This window comes from Schistocerca nitens, chromosome 9 (assembly GCF_023898315.1).
Source record: "Schistocerca nitens isolate TAMUIC-IGC-003100 chromosome 9, iqSchNite1.1, whole genome shotgun sequence".
In the NCBI taxonomy this organism is placed as follows: Eukaryota; Metazoa; Arthropoda; class Insecta; order Orthoptera; family Acrididae; genus Schistocerca; species Schistocerca nitens.
Window position 1 is genome coordinate 122,787,377 of NC_064622.1, and position 25,368 is coordinate 122,812,744.

Sequence of the window (25,368 nt, forward strand, 5' to 3'; positions counted from 1 at the left end):
GCAAAACAGTTGAACCGTTCTTTGGAAATTTTGCTTCTGCGTGCACGTATTTTGAATAATAATTTTACGGGCGGCAGGATAACACGACCATAAATTCATTGCAATTTAGCCGTTAGACGCGCCCGTGTGCTTTATTTCATGGCCGAAACTTTTTGAGCATTGTCAACCCAGCCATCGGCGTATTTTGTGTTATGGGCTATGTGGTAACGGCTGACATTTGTCAGTTTGTACAGCCTCTGCTCTCTGAACGTCACATCAAAAGAACAGGCGCTTTGGTAGATGTAAAAGCAGCTCAGTCATTCAATTTTGTATATGGCTGATATAATCAATTTATAGCTTTTGGTGCAATTATACGGACGCTTTTACGAAACTTTGTTTCCAGAGGGCTACGCTGCATTACGTTCATTACTTTTCAACATAGTACTCATTTAACGACGCGTTTCGTTCGGCATGCATTGTGATCATCAGGAGTAAATGCTGGATCCCTTAAAGGAAATGCGAATAAATATGTAACAATGGCTCGTCAACGTACATTTCGGTGTATAAAGAGGCCTACAGAGAATAACTAACTTGTGTATCAGATGACGTTACTAAAGATCGGATGTCCAAGAGATTGTTTTACAAAGATGCACATACGTTGTAGTTTTCCGTCAAAGACTGTTGGTACAAGGTAACCTGTGAATCTACGTATATTGTATTTATTTGTCTTTTGGCGTTACAACATCATTCAGAGTTGACGTTAAGTTTCACATATAAACCGGAACAATATTAAGAGGATAAAACAGTCATAGTTCTATAGCACTGCACGCCTCTACATAGGCCTGCACTTTCATTACTGTGTAAGTTAGAGTAATTAAGACTTCGAAGCTTTTCTTATGCAGTGAGTTTTTAAAAGAACTACCTGATCTGAGGGATATATTTGTTAAACACATACAAATAAATGATCTTCTCGCACTAAGATAATACATTTAATAGTTACTGTTCTTTTGAGAGCATGGATCGTGGCGATGAACATCTATTTAGAATTATCGATTGTTGATCCTGCCGAGTAGCGTGTAGTATGAGTAAGACGCCTTCAGTAACTGTAACAGAACAAACACTAGACATTAATGTTTCTTCCTCACTACCGAAAAACTAAATTTAACATTGCAGTTTCCATTTTGAAGCACGTGCACAAACTCTGTTCTGTTTTTCTATACCTATTCTTCTACATTTAAGCATATTTTACCATTCTTTTAAGTTTCGCATGATGTGTAAGTGAAAAAATTACAAAACTTAAAACGTAGGATGTAAATAAGTAAATTGAACTTTCTTCAAGTTTTGTACATATTACTTTAACTAATATAGCAGAAATTATTTAACTTTTTATAACGTTTTAGAATCTAAATTTCACTCCTGCAACACATCAGACGAAAATAATAAAGTAGTAGCTTGATGTATAATTTTACCTTTGGTAATCGAAACAGTTCGACATTGACGATATGTGACTCAGTGAAATAATTATTTTTATTGAAAACGTAATGATACAACAACCATTTACCAGCTGCCTCTGAGGTCCAACTGTGGTTCAATGGTTAATGGTACTGATTATTTTCTAGGATGTCGTGGGTTCACTTTCCGGTAACCGTCACTGAATTTTGAGGCTAATTCTGCCTGGAACCATGTTCACCTTTCCTCAAGAAAGACAACGAAAATCTGCTTCTGTACATAAGCAGTGCATTTAACACCCAAATCTCCGATATAGACTTAAATGGAATAGCTTCCACCTGATACATGTCACGTGTTTTAATTAACTGTTCGCCATCGCGTAATAATTTAGTAGTAATTAGTACTTCATACCGTGCTCTACCGCATGGTTAGATTCAAGAAACTTTTTACTGAGATTCTGACAAACTGAAAACGTAGTACACTCTATTAAAGGAATGACAAACGTTTGAATGTCAGTGTCAACAATTTAGTTATCAACCGACGTAATATCAGTGAGCGAATTGTGAGGCAGGGAATAGCCATTAAGCACGTACTTCATGTGTCAGACGAGGTACGTTCAAAAGTTATCCACGCTTTAAAAAAGAAGAGACTGAATAAGTGCATTTTTTCATTTCTTGTATTTAGTCCTTCAGTCCACAAGGTTGCGTATTCGCTCCTAAAATAACGTTATGTACCATTTAAAATCAGTCTCATACAATATCTCCAAGAGGTCAAAAGACGCAATAGCCGATGGTGAAGAGTTTATTGTGAATGTTGGACGGTAGTCGAGGATGTGGTCGCAGTTTCCAACTAATGAGCAGCCAGTCTAATGCTCGGACCAGCACTTCCGCGCACAGGGACTCTCTGGTGATGTCCATGACTGGACCTTCTTATATCTGTGCTTCTAAGCACAAACGGTGGTAGTGTACTTTTGGTTACTAAGACATGTGGTTGCTGACACCACGAATTCTTTAATAATCACACACCGTATGGCAAAAATTTGCTGTGACTGTCGTTTTCAGAACTCAGTGGATGGTACTATGCCTCCATTGTCCCGCCTGGACAGTGCCATTTGCAGACATTTCCGACGCTGCCGCCACTGCTTCACACCTTCACCAAGGAGATGCAGCCATGCACATCCTTGCTCGTGGTTGTGGCGTGGCACTTCGTGCTCTCCACCTGTCTGGGCGCTATGTGGCAATGTGCTGGCTTCCTCATTCCCTCTGGTGTCCCCATCTCTTATGATCCTATATTTTCTCATCTGTGATTTGGATAGTGCTACTCCTCATAAATATTATTACAGGCCCAACGCTTCCTGCCTCTGCCTTCACACCGCACTTCGCTAGATCTGCCCTTGCACCACTCCTTGCTGGCTCTACCCCAGCGTCTAATCTCGTGCTCCACGCAGATCAGTCCCATTCCTTCTACCAATCCTTTGTATTATCGTGCTCCAGCGTACGTCACACGCTCCTTAACGTGCTTATTCGCACATGACGGAATGTCACTCACAACACCGTGGTCTTCCGATCGGCCTTCTGAGCTTAGTGCGGAATCTGGTCATATAGTTTCGTGCCACGGCTTCTGACTGCAAGGCAGCAATCCGAAGACACTATTAGCTGAAGGTGAATATTTTTTTTCTGCCAGCAGGTAGATGCAATCCCTGCCACAGTAGCTCTGCATGCACTCGATGGCACATGGCAGTCGAGAAGCAGCTGTGGTTCGTAGCTTCCACACCATTGGCCAACGATGAGAACGATTCCAGGACACTACCCTCAATGGTCGCTGTAGATTCATTGAATTCCAAGCCGTTGAAATGGTGGCCCGTTTGTTCCTCACTAACAGACGGCGTTTTCATCACCAGTGGGAGGCGCGACATTCACAGCACTTCTCGCGTCCACCAGATACTATTGCCATTCCTCCGCCACAACAAATGAGTTCGGCCCCAGCCACTAAACAAATTTGGTCTTCACTACCAAACAAGTCGAGAAGCAGCTGTTCCTTTCCAGCCAAAGAGCATGTTCGGTCCCAGCAAATGAGCCTGATTCTACAGCAAGCCAGTTCGGTGCCAATCACCAAGTCTGTCAGACTGAGCAACCAAACCAAAACGCAGACCAGCTGCTGATCCAGGACGACTTTGTCTGCGTCGTCCTCAGGAACAGCCAGCTGGTTTGCAACGAGCCTTCACGTCGTCGACCAATGGTCCTTGAAGACTCCAGCCTTGAACTCGTTCTCCGTCTTCACCAGCCCCGTCCGTCTGAGATGCCATTTCGCCAACGACGTGCCTTTGCCTCACTCGCCATGGTCTCTGAGAACTCCGAACTTTACACTTGGTATCTAATTATGATAGGCTTGATTATTGTGAATTATTTACAGCAGCTAAGCTTGTAGCCTATCTGCACATAGATCACAGTTACTGTGCTTCATTACGGACACCTAATCAAAAAGTGTCTTCGAGTAACAAAACTGTCAGACAGCAGCACATACTACGTTCAGAAGATCTTTTTGTATGTTAAATGGCAAATTCTACGGCTTTTCCGTTGTCTTTATTGACGCTACTCGTACTAAAATGTATATTGTTACTTGTCATTTTGGGAACCTTTTCTTTCTATGTTCACCGTGCCTCGGCCACAACATTATCGGCAATTATTTATTTTGTATAAAATTCTGTCAGAGAATTAGTAACAAATATTACTATGAGAATGGAATAAAATACAGTAATGTTTTAGAGTTCTTAAGTATTGCGACTGATGAGTCAGCTTTAACCAGAATAAGGTTTCACGAGGGGTATTATCGTTTCGAAGAAAGCCGTAGAAACAGTAAGGATAACGAGCGTCACGGATGCCACAGTACTTGATCAATTGATGCAAAAAAATTGCTGAAAAAATAATTATGAACGACAGCAGGGTTACAATAGGAGGAATACCATCATACGGTGGCAAATGAAGTGATTCATGCTATTACTTCTTTCTTTTTATTTTTGGTATGAAACGTGTGAACACAAATTTCGTTCCACAGGTGATGAATTAAAAACAAAACAGTGAGGTGCGAGTTACTCAGGAGTTGATACATGAAAATTGGTTCAAATGGCTCTGAGCACTATGGGGCTTAACTGCTGTGGTCATCAGTCCCCTAGAACTTAGAACTACTTACACCTAACTAACCTAAGGACATCACAAACACCCATGCCCGAGACAGGATTCGAACCTGCGACCGCAGCGGTCGCGCGGTTCCAGACTGTAGCGCCTAGAACCGCTCGGCCACTCCGGCCGGCGTTGATAGATGAACTCAACAGCAATGCAGATCCACTGAAAGGCGTCTTAACAGGTGACTAGACATGAGGGTACGGATGTGACGGCGACACTATTGCTCTATCTTCCCACTGGAAGCAATCTAGACATCTATGACCGAATAGAGCTCGACAAGTGGGGTCGAATGCCTACTGTGCTCTTGTGGTCTTCATTTACTACGGGATACTGCACCAGGAGTTTCTGCGACAATGTGGAACGTTCTAAGGCCGACATTTTACAACTAAAGAACACATTAAAAACTCATCGTCAACGGAGCGAAAAACTATCCCTGAGATCGTGTTCCAGAGGAGGAGTTTCTGCGACAAGGTGGGACGTTCTGAGCCGACATTTTACAACTAAAGATGACATTAAAAACTCATCGTCAACGGAGCGAAAAACTATCCCTGAGATCGTGTTCCAGAGGAGGAGTTTCTGCGACAAGGTGGGACGTTCTGAGCCGACATTTTACAACTAAAGATGACATTAAAAACTCATCGTCAACGGAGCCAAAAACTATCCCTGAGATCGTGTTCCAGAGGTGTCTAGGACACAGGAAAGAGCGCTGGCTCAAATGGATAATATCTAATAGGAGTCTGTTGAAGAGGATAACATTAATGTAGAAGAATTAATCAAATTCTGTACAACAAACTAAAACTTTTCGCTATTTTTTGAACACATCTCACACATTTTTTTTACTGTTAATGTCTCTGATATTAATATAGAGAAACTTTAAATACATAGTGTTGTCGCAGTACTGACCGAGATGAAGGTGGGCCGGTTAATCTGGAGCAGGCCGCCTGCTGTAAGCACCAGCGACCTCTGCGCACGACACATGAGGAGGGAGAGCGCGCGTTTGAAACGCCCACTAGCGTCCACCCAGGCGCAGCTGTACGCCGCCTCCGCCACAGCCTCGCTCTGTCAGTCAGAATAACTGAGCTACACTCCGTACACAACATTCACGAAAAAGTACGCGAACTGGGCCATTTGAGTAGAACATACACTAATTTATTTACAAAACATGTAAACATTACTTTATTTTGTGCATTAACATGCATTCTAGCAGTGTTCTAGCAGTAGTGGACACCAGATGATCCTGAGGAAGATCCGGGCAGAGGGTTCGAAATGTCGGTCATATTAGTAGAAATATGACGCTGCCTAATAACCCAGGAGATTTTAACTTCAGTGACAACGGCAACGAAAGCCTGCAGTATTACATAACATGTATTCAGTTCGCTGATACATTCCTTGTAATCGACATTAAATTTTATGAATGATTGGTACGTGTTCTTTCGGACATGACCACGTGGGATCCTCGGCTGTGATACATAAACGTAAATTGAAGGTGGAGGGGGAGGGGGGGGGGGGGAGACCGGAAAGGGAACTGATTACTGATGTCGGCCGCAATTGGACATTACGCGGAATGGGCGGCGACGAGTGAACATGTGTACCGAACCGTGATTTGAACGCAGGATCTCCTGCTTTCTGGGCAGATGCCTGGACACAGTGTCATCGCAACTACACGGACTACCTCGGCACGCGTCACGTCCGGACCACACTCCCACCGAGCTCCACCTATCAGCAGTCCCCGTCCAGCTTTGTTACTTATATGTAAACTGCAGGTGGACAGGAAGAGAAAGGGAATGAAAGGAAGGGATTACTGAATTCGTGTAATGTCTCTATGCGGCTGACATCAGTAACCCCTTTCCTTTCCTTCTTCTCTCTCTTCCCCACTTCCCCACCCCCCACCCCCGCCCCAAACCATCAATATAGATGTATGTATGACAGCTGCGGATTGCACGTGATGTCTGTTCATTCAGACATGTCCAAAAGAGCAGATACCACGCATTCACATAACTGATTTGCCTGGACGCACAATAGGCCCACCTTCTTCAGTGCGGATGTACAAGTACGTCCGCCCCTTTGCGGGAATGTCAGAGTAGCTAGCATACAGGACATGAGCAGGGACTGCAGATAGGTGGTGTTCGGTGGGAATGTGGATTGGTCGTAAGGAGTCACGACATAGTGCGTGCAGCTACGATAACACTTCGTAATGGATTTCGCAGTAGTTAATGCACCTGACAAGTAAGCAGAATCTCGTTGGTTCGAATCCCGGTCCTGCACACATTTTCATGCGTCGCCGCTCATTTCGCGTGACGGCCCTATGCAGCTGATTTCAGTAACCCCTTCCTTTTCCTTTCATTTCTACCACCCCCCTCCCACTACCAACTTCAGTTTACAATATTAAATCGCCATGCATTTATATCCAACATTACTACCATGTTCAAATACTAGAAAATATCGAGAAAAACAGAAATTCACCACGAAACATGTATAATATTCCCAAAGCTTAAACAGACGAATACAAGATGCCTGTCTTCTGTAAAATAAACACTTTTAGCTTAAATCCAAAGTTGTTACAAAGAATTTGTCCATAGAACTACAGAAATGAAAGTATGTAAAGCATAAAAAATGCAGCAGATCCATCGTACGACTAAAACGAAACTAAACGCCTCCCGAACAGGCCATTAAGACCCAACGGTACCGACCGGCCGCCGTGTCATCCTCAGCCCATAGGCAGCACTCGATGCGAATATTGAGGGTCTTGTGGTCAGCACACCGCTCTCCAGGCCGTATTTCAGTTCCCGAGACATGTCAGTTCTCAATCAAGTAGCTTCTCAGTTTGCCTCACAAGGGCTAAGTGCACCCTGATTGCCAACAGCGCTCGGCAGACCGGATGGTCACCCACCCAAATGCTAGCCCAGCCGTACATCGTTTAACTTTGGTGATCTGACGGGGACCGGTGTTGGTGTTACCATTGCGTCAAGGCCGTTGGCCGCCATACGACTACCTCATTTTAAATATTCACCATTGTGTGCCACGATCGACATATAAGTTTCTAAAAGGCTTATGTGTTTCGATGAAATATCAATTTCGTGATCTGAGTAAATCTGCAATTCTTCTCATTACACAGCATATTAAATGTCGTCACCCCAGAACTTTGACTTTTAGGACTACTTGAAACATGGCCATATACACTCATATTAATTTCCCCATACATGAAATTTTATAACCTTTGTCCCACCATGAACCATGTGTGGCGTGAATTGTATGACTCTATCATACAGGTAGCTGTACCGCAGGTGCAACCACCAGAGAGGGATCTGTTCAGAAGCCAGTCACACGTGTGATTTCTATCAGCATTTTCAGTTGTTGCAGGGGCAACAGTCTGGATAATTTGACTGATCCGGCCTGATAACACCAACCAAAACAGCCTTGCTGTGCTGATACTGCGATGGGCAAAGGAAAACTACAGCCATAATTCTTCCGGGGGGCATGCAGATGTACTGTAAGACTAAAAATTGAGTAAAATTTATTGGGTGTAAAATAGTCCTCCTTTCGGATCTTCGGGCGGGGACTACTGGGGAAGATGTGCTCATCAGGAGAAACTCTGGCATTCTACGGACTAAAGCGTGGAATGTCAGATCCCTTAATCGGGCAGATTGGTTAGAAAAAGAAAAAAAAAAGAAAATGACGTACTGAAGTTACTCGTATATAATGGGAATTAGTGAAGCTTCGTGGCAGGAGAAACAACTTTTATGGTCAAGTGAACAAAGGGCTATAAATACAAAATCAAATAGCAGTAATGCTGGAGTATGTTTAATAATGAAGAAAAAAATAGGAATGCGGTTAAGGTGCTATGAACAGCACAGCGAACGCATTATCGCAGACAAGACACACAAAGCCCACAACCGCCGCGGCAGTACAAGGCTATATGCCAACTACCTATGCAGATGATGTAGAGATTGAAGAAACGTATGATGAGAGAAAAGAAATTACTCACATAGTCAAGGGGGATGAAAATTTAACTGCGATGGGCGGATGAAATTAGATAGTAGGAAAAAGAGAACAAGGAAAAATAGTACATGAATATGGACTGGAGTAAAGGAATGATAGAGGCAGCTGCCTGGCAGAATATTGCACAGAGCATAATTTAATCATCAGTATCACTTGCTTTCAAAATCATGAAAGAAGCTTCTACACATGGAAAAGACCTGCATACTCTGGTAAGTATCGCTGATTATACAACGGCAAGAGAGAGATTTCGGAACCAGACTCTAAATTGTAAGACATTTATAGGGGCAGATGAGAACTCTGACCACAATTTATTGATTATTAACTATAGATTAAATGTGAGTAAACTGCAAAAAGGGAAGAAACTAAGGAGGTGTGACTTGAATAAGTTGAAAGAACGAGAGGTCTTTAAGAATTTCAGAGAGAGCATTTGGCAACAACTCATTAGAACGTGCGAAAGAAATACAGAAGAAAATTGTTATATCCTAGCCAGTAATGCCAACCGAGCCCGCTGCCAAAAAGGTTGGCAGCACCAAAGTCCGGACGCCGTCCGCATAAGCAGCGCCAGCGATACAGGAAATCGCCGCAACTCTGCGCGCGCCACCGCTGGCTTCTGGCTTCTTAAGCGCTGGAGTCGCGAGCGCTAGGACAGTTCTGGATTCGCCGCTCAGTTGCATACTCGCCACCGAATTGTGTACCTCGCAGCAGAGTTGTTGTTTGTCGTCAGCCGACGCTGACCAAGCCGCTCCGACTCGAACTAGACAGATTTCTGTAGACCATGTTCACCACTGTGTTCTGTATCGTCGTTAATAAAGATAAGTACCGACTTTCATTTAATCCGAGTGTTTGGGTTTTCATCTTTCTATTCACTGTTCCAGCGGACCGGTCGGCCCGCTATTAAAAGTGTGGCGGTGACTTCGTAGGCCGTTTCTACAGCGAAGTGTTGTCGCTACGAAGGCCGTCACAAAAAAAATAAATAGGTATCTTTCAGGGATGAATTAGTAATGGCCCGCATCTCGTGGTCGTGCGGTAGCGTTCTCGCTTCCCACGCCCGGGTTCCCGGGTTCGATTCCCGGCGGGGTCAGGGATTTTCTCTGCCTCGTGATGGCTGGGTGTTGTGTGCTGTCCTTAGGTTAGTTAGGTTTAAGTAGTTCTAAGTTCTAGGGGACTTATGACCACAGTAGTTGAGTCCCATAGTGCTCAGAGCCATTTGAACCATTTGAATTAGTAATGGAAGCAGAGGAACAACTAGGTAAAAAAACAAAGCCTGTAAGAAACCCTTGAATAGGAAGGAGAAAATTTAAAAACACAGCAAATGAAGTGCCGCAAGGGAATAAAAACTTCTAAAAAATGAGACTGACGAGAAGGGCAAAATGGCTACGTAGGAACGGCTAGAGGAGAAATGTAAATATTTAAAACGTAATAACTTGAGGGGAAATAGATACTACCTACGAGAACATTAAAGAGCCATTGAAGAAATAGGAGTAGCTGTATAAATATCAAGAGTTTAGATGGAAAACCAGTACTAAACAAAGAAGGGAAAGATGAAAGATGGAATAAATATACAGAGATTTGTACAAGGGAGAGGGCTTAGACGAAGATGAGATGGGAGAATGATACTGCGAGAAAAATTTGACGGAGTACTGAAAGACCTAAGCTGAAACAAAGCTCATGGTATGGACGACATGCCGTCGCTACTGATAGCCTTTCGAGCACCAGTCATAATAGAATTCTTCCATCTGATGTGCCAGACAAATTTGACAGCCGAAATACCCTCAACATTAAAGAAATGTAATATTTCCAACCCCAAAGGATGCAGGTGCCGACAGTTGTGAATATTAGCTAACTAAAAGTTTAATAAGTCGTGCATGCAAAATACTAACCCAAATTCGTTGGAAGAGAATAAAAAAAGCTAGTAGAACCAAACCATAGGGAAGAACAGATTAGTTACCGGAGAGATGTTGAAATACGCGAGGAAATACTGACCGTAAGACTTCTCTTAGAAGATAGTTTAAGGAAAGGAAATCTATGTTTATACACTGAAGCGTCAAAAGAACTGTTATGGGCATGCGTATACAAATATAGAGCTACATAAACACGTAGCATACGGCGTTGCGGTCGGCAGTACCTATACAAGACAAAAAGTGTCAGGTGCAGTTGTTAGAACGGTTAGTGGTGATACAATGACAGCGTATCAAGATTTATGTGAGATTGGAAGTGGTGTTAAAGTAGGCGCACGAGCGATGGGACACAGCATCTCCGAGGCAGCGATGAAGTGGGGATTTCCCGTACGACCATTTCACGAGTGTATCATGAATATCAAGAATCCGCTAAAACATTAAATCTCCAACATAGCTGCGGCCGGAAAAAAATCCTGCAAGTACAGAACCAATGACGTCTAAACAGAATCGTTCAACGTGACAGAAGTACAATCCTTCCGAAAACTGTTGCAGATCTCAGTGCTGGGTCATCAACAAATGTCAGCTTGCAAACCATTAATCTAAACATCATAGAATGGGCTTTCGGAGCCGAAGGCGCACATCTGTACCCTTGATGACTACACGACACAAAGCCTTACGCCTCGCCTGGACCCGTCAACACCGACATTGGACTGTTGATGACTGGAAACATGTTGCCTGGTCGGGCGAGTCTCGTTTCAAATTATATCGTGCGGATGGATGTGTATGGATATGGAGACAACCTCATGAATCTATGGACCCTACTAGTCAGCAGCGGACTGTTCAAGCTGGTGGAGGCTCTATAATGGTGTAGGTCGCGTGCAGTTGGAGTGATATGGGACCCCTGCTACGTCTAGATACGTCTCTGACGTAAGCATCTTGCCTAATCAACTGCATCCATTCATGTCCATTGTGCATTCCGACGAACTTGGGAAATTACAGCAGAACAATGCGACACCCCACACAATGCTACAGAGTGGCTCCAGGAACTCTCTTCTGAGTTTAAACACTTCCGCTGGCCACCAAACTCGACATGAACATTATTGAGCACATCTGGGACGCCTTACAACGAGCTGTGTAGAAGAAATCTCCACCCTTCCTAACCTTATAGAATTATGAACAGGTCTGCAGGATTCATGGTGTCAGTTCCTTCCAGCACTACTTCAGACACTAGTCGAGTCAATGCCACGTCGTGTCGCAGCACTTTGCGTGCTCGCTGGGGCCCAACACGATATTAGGCAGTTGTAGTTGTTTTCATGGCCTCTCAGTGTAACATTTGTAGAGAACGAGACGGCAGTTATAAGGGCATGAAAAGGAAGCAGTGGTGGACAAGCGAGTAAGGCAGGGTTTTAGCTTATCCACGATAGTATTTTCTCCGAACATTAAAAAAGCAGTAAAGGAATCCAAAGAAGAATTTGGAGTAGTAAATAAAGATCAAGAAAAAGAAATAAAATCGTTAAGGTTTGCTGATGACATACTAATTCCATTTGGGGGGGGGGGGGGAAGTTGAACGGAATCGACAGTGTCTCGAAAGGAGGACGTAAGATGAACATGAAAAAGAGAAAGCAAGCGTGATTGAATGTAGTCGAATGAAACTAGGTGACGCTCACGGAATTATATTAGAAAACGAGACACTGAAATTGTTAGATAATTTTGGTATTTTGGCTGTGATGAGTCCCAGCCAGGGAGGGCATAAAATGTAGATTGGCAATAGCTAGAAAAAAGTTTCTGAAGAAGAGAACTTTGTTAGCATGGAATAGGGATTTAAGTATTGGAAAGTCTTTTCTGAAAGTATTTGTCTGAAGTATACCCATGTATGGAAGTGAAAGATGGATAGTAAAAAGTATAGGAAAGAAGATAACAGGAGCATTTGTTATTTGGTGTTACAGGAAAATGCAGAAGATTAAGTGCGTAGATTGTATAACTAATGAGGAGGCACTGTATGGAATTGGGGAGACGAAATTTGTAGCACATCTTCACTAAAAGAAGAGACTGGTTGACAAGACAGATTCTCAGACTTCAAGGAATAGCCAGTTTAATATTGCAGGGAATTGGGCGGGGAAAAAATCGTAAAGGGAGCCCAAGAGATGAATACAGTAAGCAGATTAAGAAGGATGCAGGTTGCAGTAGGTATTCTGAGACGTAGAGGCTTTCACAGAATAGAGTAGCATGGAGACGTGCAACAAACCGGTCTTCGGACTGAAGGCTATAACAACTGCTACGATATCAATTAATTTTTGTAATACTGCAGTTTTTATGTTTGACGAGGCACTTGGAACATGAAATATTAACTCTCAGAGCCCGCGTATAGGACAACATTGTGACATGAGAACTCTGACAGGGGAAGTATAGTTAAATTAATGTTTCAGAAATAAAGAGTGGCTTAGTGTTTCTTTATGTCACACACTTATGTGGTCTTACAGATTTTCCCAGTTTTATCAGTTTTGTTTTATCGATACACACAGAAGCTTTTTTCACAATGTTCGCTACTTTGATGTCATTTCTATTCTAATACTTAAAATTCAAGTAATGATAGATCAACCCTCATAGAAAAAAGAATTAAAAAACTAAACTGCATTGATAAGGGAGATAGAAAAACGTTTACGCTCTTGTTTACGCATCTGTTCTGTGGAACCGTATGAAAAAGGGAAGGTCACAATACTTACGTTGAACACATCACCGAAGCAAAATAGTTATTTAAGATTGTTATACGCTTATTTACAAATTCAGTGCTATGAGAGACAGTTTTTGCTACATTTAGAGACAAGGTTATATCGCAAAATACACTCCTGGAAATTGAAATAAGAACACCGTGAATTCATTGTCCCAGGAAGGGGAAACTTTATTGACACATTCCTGGGGTCAGATACATCACATGATCACACTGACAGAACCACAGGCACATAGACACAGGCAACAGAGCATGCACAATGTCGGCACTAGTACAGTGTATATCCACCTTTCGCAGCAATGCAGGCTGCTATTCTCCCATGGAGACGATCGTAGAGATGCTGGATGTAGTCCTGTGGAACGGCTTGCCATGCCATTTCCACCTGGCGCCTCAGTTGGACCAGCGTTCGTGCTGGACGTGCAGACCGCGTGAGACGACGCTTCATCCAGTCCCAAACATGCTCAATGGGGGACAGATCCGGAGATCTTGCTGGCCAGGGTAGTTGACTTACACCTTCTAGAGCACGTTGGTTGGCACGGGATACATGCGGACGTGCATTGTCCTGTTGGAACAGCAAGTTCCCTTGCCGGTCTAGGAATGGTAGAACGATGGGTTCGATGGCGGTTTGGATGTACCGTGCACTATTCAGTGTCCCCTCGACGATCACCAGTGGTGTACGGCCAGTGTAGGAGATCGCTCCCCACACCATGATGCCGGGTGTTGGCCCTGTGTGCCTCGGTCGTATGCAGTCCTGATTGTGGCGCTCACCTGCACGGCGCCAAACACGCATACGACCATCATTGGCACCAAGGCAGAAGCGACTCTCATCGCTGAAGACGACACGTCTCCATTCGTCCCTCCATTCACGCCCGTCGCGACACCACTGGAGGCGGGCTGCACGATGTTGGGGCGTGAGCGGAAGACGGCCTAACGGTGTGCGGGACCGTAGCCCAGCTTCATGGAGACGGTTGCGAATGGTGCTCGCCGATACCCCAGGAGCAACAGTGTCCCTAATTTGCTGGGAAGTGGCGGTGCGGTCCCCTACGGCACTGCGTAGGATCCTACGGTCTTGGCGTGCATCCGTGCGTCGCTGCGGTCCGGTCCCAGGTCGACGGGCACGTGCACCTTCCGCCGACCACTGGCGACAACATCGATGTACTGTGGAGACCTCACGCCCCACGTGTTGAGCAATTCGGCGGTACGTCCACCTGGCCTCCCGCATGCCCACTATACGCCCTCGCTCAAAGTCCGTCAACTGCACATACGGTTCACGTCCACGCTGTCGCGGCATGCTACCAGTGTTAAAGACTGCGATGGAGCTCCGTATGCCACGGCAAACTGGCTGACACTGACGGCGGTGGTGCACAAATGCTGCGCAGCTAGCGCCATTCGACGGCCAACACCGCGGTACCTGGTGTGTCCGCTGTGCCGTGCGTGTGATCATTGCTTGTACAGCCCTCTCGCAGTGTCCGGAGCAAGTATGGTGGGTCTGACACACCGGTGTCAATGTGTTCTTTTTTCCATTTCCAGGAGTGTATAACCTCGCCTTTTTTCCTACACCAGTCATTTCATTAACGTGACCTGTTTTCAACATTTTCAATAAGTACATTTGTATATTCAAGTATGTGTGCTGTCACGAGGTTACTCCCATAATAACATTTCCGCTTTCTAATGGCTAAAGAAATATTTTGTAAATTTTAACTCATATAGAATAATCTACACAAATAAGTTATTTCCATCCCGCTACCTTCAGATCGATCGTGAAAGATATTGGCAGCAATAGAAAATTTCCAAGAAATCTAGAAACATGTTATTCCCCCTGCATACAAAATACCTTTGTTATCATCTCAAGTGCAATTCATTTGCTTCCATCACTAATGGCAGCGCTATGAAAGAAGACACTGCAAACCGAGTTATATACACTGCCCGAAAAAATTAGTACAGTTGGAAAGACTACGCTGATTTTGATCCGATGACGGCATGTGTTACCTGGGAGACAGTAGATGTGCCGATAATTGTTTCAACGTCGTCCTTCAACAGATGGCGCAGTGGCGTAGCTACCAGAGCGCCATCTGTGTCTTCCTTTTAATAATGAATGCTCACAGCCAGAAGACTCAGTGTGCTACAAACGTGTGGAGCAGGCAGGTAACTAGGTGACAGAGGCACACTCGTACTTCATACAGCGAACTGGGGTAGTTTGAAAGGGGTCATATTATGGCCTTACGAGTGGCGCGATGGTCCTTACGGAGATCTGCCATACAAATGGGAACTGCTGCGTCAGTTCTGCAACGATGCTTGTGTAAGTGGTCACGTCACCATTCACACACGCGTAAACAAGGTTCTGCACGTCCACGCAGCAAGGAAGCCCGCCGGAGTCATCGTATATTCATGGGCAGCAGAGGCAGATCGTACAGATACCACACGACAGATAAGAGGGACTGAGAGCACATACGTTTCAACACGAACCGTTGCCAACCGGTTATAAACAATGGAACTACGGGCACGCACACCTGCAGCTCGTTTTCCAATCAGGCCACAGCTTCGACGTGCACTGTTCGACTGCTGCTGCCAGAGGATCGCTGGGAGGATAGAATCGCGTGCAGTGGTCTTCAGCGATTAAAACAGATTCTGCCTCCATGCGGCAGAAGTAAAGCTGTGAGGACAGGGCGTGATACGTGCTTGAGTAGCTTAGTTGGTAGAGCACTTGCCCGCGAAAAGCGAAGGTCCCAAGTTCGAGTCTCGGTCCGGCACACAGCTTTAATCTGCCAGGAAGTTTCATACCAGCGCACACTCCACCGCAGAGTGAAAAGCTGGAAACATCCCCCACGCTGTGGCTAAGCCATGTCTCCGCAATATCCTTTCTTTCGGATGTGCTAGTTCTGCAAGGTTCGCAGGAGAGCTTGTGTAAAGTGTGGAAGGAAGGAGACGAGATACTGGCAGATGTAAAGCTGTGAGAACGGGGCGTGAGCCGTGCTTGGGTAGCTCAGTTGGTAGAGCACTTGGCCGCTAAAGGCAAAGGTCCCGAGTTCGAGTCTCGGTCTGGCACACAGTTTTAATCTGCCAGGAAGTTACCTAACAGATATTTGCCCATCCACTCATTACTCGCGCACACTAAGGTGACGATTCCCGAAGGAGTTCGGGCAACCTGTGCGCATTCACACACACGAAGGTCATGGCTGGGTAGCCTTTAACTACATATATGAAGATAGTAACTGTTCTCGAAAGAACAGACACCATTGATGACCGTGGAGTATCACAATGCATGGGCCTGCTATAAACACCAAGTATTCATATGACCAGCTGGCATGCTGCTGACTTTGGAGTACACTTGCTGCACCTGGAAAACTACGATTAAAACACACTGCCCAATGTATGTGACACTCCGCCATTTACAATGGCCTCATAGACAGCTAAGGCTTGCCCTGGTTGAGGTGCAATGAGAATGCAGCCTAGGTAAAAAGCGTTGTTCAGATTTATTGAAAAGTGCGTAAACAGAAACACTCCTCCCTTGGAGGATAGTTAGCCACTACAGTCTTTTGGAACAGTTCTTGATTAGCACTGAATTTACACAAGTCCGAACACAGTGGTGAAACAGTCAAGTTTTAATATTCACTCAAAAGTAGTGCAAAATAACGATGTGGAAGTCGACGGTCCAAATCTCCAATTCAAAAGACCAGTCCGGGCGATGAGGTTGACGGACATCATTTTGAGCATTTACAGGTAATCACGCTGTAATAGCATGCGTTCTCAGAAATGAGAAGTTCGCAAAGGTACATGTATCACATTGGAACAATCGAAACAAAATGTTCAAACATACCTACGTTCTGTATTTTAATTTAAAAAACCTACCTGTTACCAACTGTTCGTCTCAAATTGTGAGCCGTATGTTTGTGACTATTACAGTGCCATCTATCACAAAGCGAAAAAGGTGGTCCAAATAAAACATTCATATTTCTTTACGTATTGCACGAATATGTAAAAAAAATGGGGGTTCCTATTTTTAAAAAACGCAGTAGATATCCGTTTGACCTGTGGCAGCGCCATCTAGTGGACTAACCATAGCGCTATCTGGTTTCCCACTTCAAGCTAGACGAGTTTCGTTCTTTGTAGTTTTTTCGTTTGATGCTTATTTCGTGAGATATTTGGCCCGGTCACTATCAATGGAGCACCCTGTATAAACGAAAATACTCCTCATTTGAAGAAAAGTTAGTCACTACAACCGTTTGCGAAAGATCGCAATTAGCACTGATTTTACACAAGTCCAATCTTAGGCTGAATGTCCTAGTGATCAAACAGTCAGAGTTTAATATTCTCTCCGAAGGAGAACAAAATAACGCAGCGAGGGTCAACCGCCAGTACCAAGTTCCTGGTCATCTCCGATGCAGCGACCAACCCCTGATAATGTGCTGTCACCTACTGCCAGGTACTCCATATCAGACCCTCAGTAGTCATTAGACATCGTGAGAGAGCGGAGTGGGTTGCTCGCGCAGCTCACGGAGTTCGAACGTGGTCAGGTGATTGTCATTTCTGTGATATGTCTGTACGCGAGATTTCCACACTCCTAAACATCCCTAGGTCCACTGTTTCCAATATGATAGTGAAGTGGAAACGTGAAGGGACACGCACAGCAGAAAAGCGTACAAGCCGACCTTGTCTGTTGACTGACAGAGACCTCCGAAAGCTGAAGATGAGTAATAGGCAGACATCTATCCAGACCATCACACAGGAATTCTAAACTGCATCAGGATCCACTGCAAGTACTATTACAGTTAGGCGGGAGGTGAGAAAACTTGGATTTCATGGTCAAATGGCTGCTCATGAGCAACACATCACGCCGGTAAATGCCAAACGACGCCTCGCTTGGTGTAAGGAGCGTAAAAATTGGACGATTGCACAATGGAAAAACGTTGTGTCTAGTGACGAATCACGGTGCGCTTTGCGGCGATCCAATGGCAAGGTGTGGGTAAGGCGAATGCCCGGTGTACGTCATCTGCCAGCGTGTGTAGTGCCAACAGTAAAATTCAGATGAGGTGGTGTTAAGGCATGGTCGTGTTTTTCATGGAGGGGGCTTGCTCCCCTTGTTGTTTTGCGTAGTACTAACATAGCACAAGCATTCACTGTTGTTCCAAGCAGCTTCTTGTTTCCCACTGTTGAAGAGCAATTCGGAGATGGCAACTGCATCTTTCAACACGATCGATCACCTGTTCATAATGCACGGCCTGTGGCGGAGTGGTTACACGACAATAACTTCCCCGCAATGGGCGGGCCTGCACAGAAACCTGACCTAAATCCTACAGAGCACCTTTCGGATGTTTTGGAAGGCCGGCTTCGTGCCAGGCCTCACCGACTGTCATCGATACCTCTCCTAAGTGCAGCACTCCGTGAAGAATGGGCTGCCATTCCCAGGAAACCTTCCATCACCTGATTGAACGTATGCCTACGTGAGAGGAAGCTGTCATCAAGGCTAAAGGTGGTCCAACACCATACTGAATTCCACTTTCCCGATGGAGAGCGCCACGAACTTGTAAGTCATTTTCAGCCAGGACTCCGGATTCTTTTAATGACAAAGTGTAGGTCAAACAGTGACTGCAGAATGAAAGGCATATGCTGCACGTTTGACTATAGCTACAGAAACTTCATCAATAACTGTCATGTGAATCGGCGGCCTCTCTCTGCCTGCTGCACCACCTAATTCACCTGTTTTTTCAGATTTCTTGACTTACTGTTTAGCACATTTATTGACATGGGGCTTCTTCGCAGCCGTTTCTGTTGGAAGTATTCCCGCCATACAGCGCTGCTGTTGCTGCCATTCTGATAAAATAACTTTACCAGTAGTACACTCTCTTTCTTCTCAATAGCCATTGAGTTTCGTATGGGTAACTTCAACCTTCTTAATTCTTGACATCCGCAGCTACTTCACAAAAGAAATCACCTTGCATTGCCTGGTGCCAAACAGCATACTGACATCAAATCAGGTAACGTATCACCTTCTGACTGCTTACGGAGTCATAATTTCACGTGATGGGAGAAAGAAGGATAATTTTTTTTTCGTCATACTCCGCGACCACAGCGATTAATGAACATACCTACGATGCTTTCAGTGTCCTTCGATATATATAGTCCACACTGAATCACCCGAATTACTCGGTATGTAGATGCAGATCTAAAAGGAAGTACGTGAGGCAGAGCTCCTAGAGCTGTAACTAACAGCACACGTAAAATTTTTGTAATCGTACAATGCCAGACGCTGTTTAACGGCTAGACCCGAGATAACAAGTAAGACTCCGTGCGAAACGTTACGTAAATATCAGCATTATTTTGATGGTAAAAGAATGAGAGGCGCTGACAAATATACGTTTCATAGGATCATCAAAATGAGCAGCAATGTTGAGTAATAGTCAACAGTTCTGCACGGAGTGGCATTTCGATGTTATGGCAGTCATGAATTAGGCAGTACCACTGACGGTATTCTAGAGGAATAGGCACCATGTTTTCTACTAGTCTTACTCTTCTCTCTCTCTCTCTCTCTCTCTCTCTCTCTCTCTCTCTATCTATCTATCTCTGTCTTTCTCTTTCTGTCTCTCTCCCCGCCGTCATCTTCATCGACAGGAGAAATACATCACCATATTCTGCGGACACACATCGTATCTTTCTACACCAAGGAAACTATAGTCATTGGGACTTCCCAAAAATCATGATCGACTGAAGAAATAAGCTGAAGTTGATCATCTCACCTGGTGCTGTCAATAGGAGAACGATGAGCACGGACAGAAGGCTACAACGAGAAGAAGAGGACAGAGGAAACGACACTATAAACAAACAAGTTCAGCAAGAAATCTAAGAAAAAAACCAATACCTAATGAAAGAAACGTAGCTGCTTTGCAGCCAGCGACAAGACTGCGAGACTAATACACTTCCAAATGCAGGACTGCGATGCGGCAAAACGAATAATACTGCCACGAACACTCATTGGTCAGCGAGACACTGGTGGAGCCGAAAGCAACGCTACCACATTGCGATGTGGACGCCCACGGAGGTAACTTCTCTGCCTAGCGGCCATGGTCGGGTTCCATGCTTGCTCGCGAGCCTTCTGAGACGTCGGCCAAGAGTAGCAAAGAGGCTCCCACTACGTGAAGTAAGATGGCTATGAAAGACAATAGTTTCACAGAGTTTCCAGACAGGCAACGGAAACGTTTCTTACCCGTTCAGTATCGATTGTATTTCTCTTATGGAGCTTCTGTGCTTTCCTATGCTTATAGTAATATCCGTGTAATAATGTTCTTTGATTCATCATACATGTAAATTATTGTCTTCAGTGCACTTATTCAACAAAAATTAGTTTGTGAATATAATTTTTAATACTTCGTTCTATAAGTGTGATTGTAAGTTAAACTGCTCTATTGGTTCATGTAGAGGGTGCGTAGGTTCATACAGCTGTAAAACCTGGAGGGGTGTCTTTCCATAATGAAACTCTGTATGTCTGAAGGTAAGTACTATAACAAGGCTTTGTGTGTGTGAGAGAGAGAAATGGCTCTGAGCACTATGGGACTTAACTGCTGAGGTCATCAGTCCCCTAGAACTTAGAAATACTTAAACCTAACTAACCTAAGGACATCACACACATCCATGCCCGAGGCAGGATTCGAACCAGCGACCGTAGCGGTCGCGCGGTTCCAGACTGAAGCGCCTAGAACCGCTCGGCCACTCCGGCCGGCTTGTGAGAGAGAGAGAGAGAGACAGTCCACGGCTAACTTGAAAACAGTTATCATCTTGCGGGCAACATGATACAAGGAAATCATCAAGATAGAATTACTTACGCCACGGCTGTACGCGGAATAGCCAAAGAAACTGGTACACCTGCCTAATATAGTGTGGCGCCCCCGCGAGCACGCGGAAGTGCCGCAACACGACATAGTATGGACTCGACTAATCTCTGAAGTAGTGCTCGAGGGAACTGATACCACGAATCCTGCCGGGCTGTCCATAAATCCGTAAGAGTGCGAGGGGAGGGAGACCTCTTCTGAACAGCACGTTGCAAGGCATCCTAGATATGCTCAATTATGCTCATATCTGGGGAGCTTGGTGGCCAGCGGAAGTGTTTAAACTCAGAAGAGTGTCCTTGCAGCCACTCTGTAGCAAATCCGGACGTGTGGTGTCCTGTTGGAATTGCCGTAGTCCGTCGGAATGCAATATGGACATAAATTGATGCAGATTATCTGGGAGGATGCTTCCGTACGTGTGGCCTGTCAGAGTAGGTATCTAGACATATCAGGGGTCCCATGTCACTGGAACTGCACATGCCCCACACCATTACAGAGCCTCCACCAGTTTGAACAGGTCTCTGCTGACTTGCAGAGTCCAAGGATTCATGAGGCTGTCTCCGTATCCGTACACGTCCATCCGCTCGATACAATTTGAAACGAGATTCGCCCGGCCAGGCAACATGTTTCCACTCATCAACATGTTTCCAGTCATGAACATGTTGAGGGGCCCAGGTGAGGCATAAAGCTTTGTGTCTTGCAGTCATCAGTGGTAAACTTGTCGGCCTTCGGTATCGATGAGGTTTCGTTGACTGGTTCGCACACCGACACTTGTTGATGGCCCAGCGTTGAAATCTGCAGCAGTTTGCGGAAGGGTTGCACATCTTCCACAATAAACGGTCCTCTTCAGTCGTCTTGGTCCCGTTCTTGCAAGATCTTTTTTCCGGCCGCAGCGATGTCGGAGATTCCATGTTTTACCGGATTCCCGATATTCACAGTACACTCGTCAAATTGTCGTACGGGAAAATCCTCAGTTCATTGCTGCCTCGGAGATGCTGTGTCCCATCGCTCTTACGGCGACTATAGAACCTCTTTCAAACTCACTTAAACCTTGACAACCTACCATTGTAGCAGGAGTAACCATTCTAACAACTGGGCTGGACATTGTAGTCTTGTATAGGCGTTGCCGACCGCAGCGCCGTATTCTGCCCGGTTACATAAGTCTGTTTTTGAATACGCATCCCTATACCAGTTTCTTTAGTGCTTCAGAGAAGGCGTACGTTGGTTACTAGATAGTGTCATTTATTGTTTTGCTCTGAAACGCAAAATTTCTGTGCCAATTATACGTAAAGAGCCATGACAATAGATGACGATTTGATATATGTGCCACAGAAGAGCACCACCTCCATCACATTTACTACAAGTAAAATTTAGTGTTGTATTTATTTGCATGGACCACTAAGTAACTTAAAATGTAAATAACTGTTGATATAATTATAACTTTTTATCCAGAAAGTTAATTGTTTCCAAGTCTCTTAAGTGGATAGGTTCCTATTCCGAGTGATGCAATAAATTTGAGTATCAAATTACTAATGAACTACAGAATCATCGCTGTGTTGACAGGATTTATTTACTTTTATGGAGCTAGAAATTTCTCGAGTGTTTCGTTAGTCTTCGGTACGAAATGCTTTAAATGCCCGATAAAAGAGAATAGCTACAGTATTCCAAAAGAACTAGTGAAGAAAAAAGGCCTAGTTAATTCTTTAATTTTCATTCCGGTCAAAACCTTTACTCAATATTAAAGTAACAGAAAAGCTTATATTTGTGGTTACAGGAAATATTTGCTGACCAATAGCGTTCAATGGCCTACTCATTTATTCTTCATTTTGCAGGTTTGTAATAGTGCTTTTATCCTTGCGTTCTCATTTGCCTATGTGTCTTTATTGTGGCTGCTTTGAAGTAAGAGTTCTGTACCCAATTAGTAGACAGAACCGTATGTGGGTCCCCCCCTCGTGACGTTAAACCAGTAGTTCTATAATTATCCCCGTGAAATTATTGATGAAGTGTAGTAATCTTTTTAAACACGTTTGTGTTCTTATGAAGATAGCTGCCAACGACTTAGGAAAACCGTAAGAGATTCAGGGCTCTCATGTTTTACTTAGCTCTACGTAACGCAATGAAGCATGTGACCCAAATGAAAGCATTTAGTAATCATATCAGTTAGCAGAAAAATTTAACAATCACTTCCATTTTACTGTATTTCTATAGTAAGGTGCTGAAGCAACCTCATGTTCAAATTACCTGTGCTTCTCCCTTATTAAGTGGTACTGTGTAGCGAACATTACATTTCTTACTTTAATACAGATAGTGTTCATTAGTGGGAGTCAGTTTGTGGCGAAAAGATTTAAAGCTTTTATTTGTGTTGCTCATGGATAGTTATCTTAGCAAGACGTACTAGAATGTGCTATTGTTTCTCATCCAATTTAGTAAACAGATTGTGTCCCAGGTGGAGTCACATGTAACAGTTAATTATCTTGATTAACAATATTATATTTACTCGGCATAACTTTTTCCGATTAGGCTGGCGATCGTCTTTCTTTTAATCTCTGATGATCCGTTTCATTTACATGAATACCATATTACTTTACGATTTTATTTACACTGATTCGATCACTTTTAAATGAACTACGTCCGTGGTCGTGCGGTAGCGTTCTCGCTTCCCACGCCCGGGTTCCCGGGTTCGATTCCCGGCGGGGTCAGGGATTTTCTCTGCCTCGTGATGGCTGGGTGTTGTGTGCTGTCCTTAGGTTAGTTAGGTTTAAGTAGTTCTAAGTTCTAGGGGACTTATGACCACAGCAGTTGAGTCCCGTAGTGCTCAGAGCCATTTTCAGCCTGAACTACGTCTCAGTATCAAAATAGAATTTTTCCGTTAACGAAACTTAATCCGATTCCTTTACATCACCACAGGTTGACGGTCAACTTTAATTACATTAATATGAGTAACATTATCGGGAGGTTCCTCACGCGAATATAATCGTTAGCGCTATACGTTGCACCATTTTCTGTCAATAAGCAGTTTCACACAATCATGCTTTATCAGAGTCAGAAATTAGATCCACCTACGTTTGCAAATGTTATGATCGGGACTAAACAGCTATCTAATATTCATAGAGAATTTTTTTTTACTACGCAGCACCTTGATCGAACATTTACCTGCTCCATGAGATCGTGAGCTCCCCAGCAGTACAAGAATACTTGAGCACCCGGTGTTGGCAGGAATGCCACACATCTGAAGGCAGCGTTGCTGTCTGCACTCTGCAAAACGACAAGAGTAGAGTGATTGAATGTGAAGGTGGCAGTGAGCAATATGATAGTTGTAAGAAAACATGGGACACGACGCGAACTATAACATCGTTTCAAACGATCTAAGAACCCTGACTTTCGGCGTGAATGCTCTTGCTGACTTAGCTATCAACGTAACTGTAATTCACTGTCCTTACAAAAATGGTTCAAATGGTTCTAAGTACTATGGAACTTAACATCTGAGGTCATCAGTCCCTTAGACTTAGAACTACTTAAACCCAACTAACCTGAGAACATCACACATCCATGCCCGAGGCAGGATTCGAACCTATGACAGTAACAGCAGCGCGGTTCCGGACCGAAGCGCCTAGAACCGCTCTGCCACAGCGGCTTGCTCTGTCCTTACAGTTTCAAATCTGATGTGACGTTACGAACGGCGAGGCTGCTAAGTATTGTATGCGTTTGCAAAGTGTTTGTGGCTGGCAAGCTGCGTAGTGTGGCCGGACAAGGTGAGTCAGATTGGAGGTTGGGAAGAGCTGCCTGACAGTCGTCGCACGGAGTGGCACAGGTCAGGTGCTGGGGCGCATGTAACAGTGAGTCGGCGATTTGGAAATCTTGAGGTTGCGGTAACTCAAGCGGCAAGCCCTCTGAGCGCATGAACTGGCCAAAAGACTGGCAATGGAAACATGACATAATCACTGGAAGCAGCAAAACTGCATTCAGCAATGCTACGTGAAATCTAAAGGCAGTGCGTCATTCGCTAGTGTGAGGCGAGCTCAATAAAGTTATTACTATGTTTATAAAATTATTATTAACAAAGTTGTTAACATCTGGAACAGCGTTCTTCCCATAGGCAGGTTTCCACATGGTAACTCTCCGTGCTCTCCTGCCTTCTGTCATCCTCTTCAGTCCCGTATAATTCCAGCTTCATTTGATGTCATCTGTCATCTTGTATGTCCTTCGTCCTCTAAATATCCTCCCACCACCTATACTTTCCAAACCATCTGTTAGCAAGCACTCCCGTCTCAACGAATGTCTGATCCAGTTCTTCTTCCTTTGCCTTATCACCT

The 25,368-nt window shown here is 44.4% G+C and overlaps 1 protein-coding gene across 1 annotated transcript in view; it reads right to left on the reverse strand.

Moving 5' to 3' along the window:
* Positions 1–1,025: 1,025 nt before the first annotated feature.
* Positions 1,026–25,368, reverse strand: part of LOC126204048 (odorant receptor 43a-like) — a 43,639-nt gene continuing 19,296 nt past the window's right edge. The window contains exons 3-5 of the mRNA XM_049938472.1: positions 24,209–24,310; positions 5,514–5,669; positions 1,026–1,082 (exon numbers count right to left, since the gene is read on the reverse strand). Of these exons, the coding sequence (XP_049794429.1) occupies positions 1,026–1,082; positions 5,514–5,669; positions 24,209–24,310 (315 nt within the window). The remainder of the gene's footprint in view (positions 1,083–5,513; positions 5,670–24,208; positions 24,311–25,368) is intronic.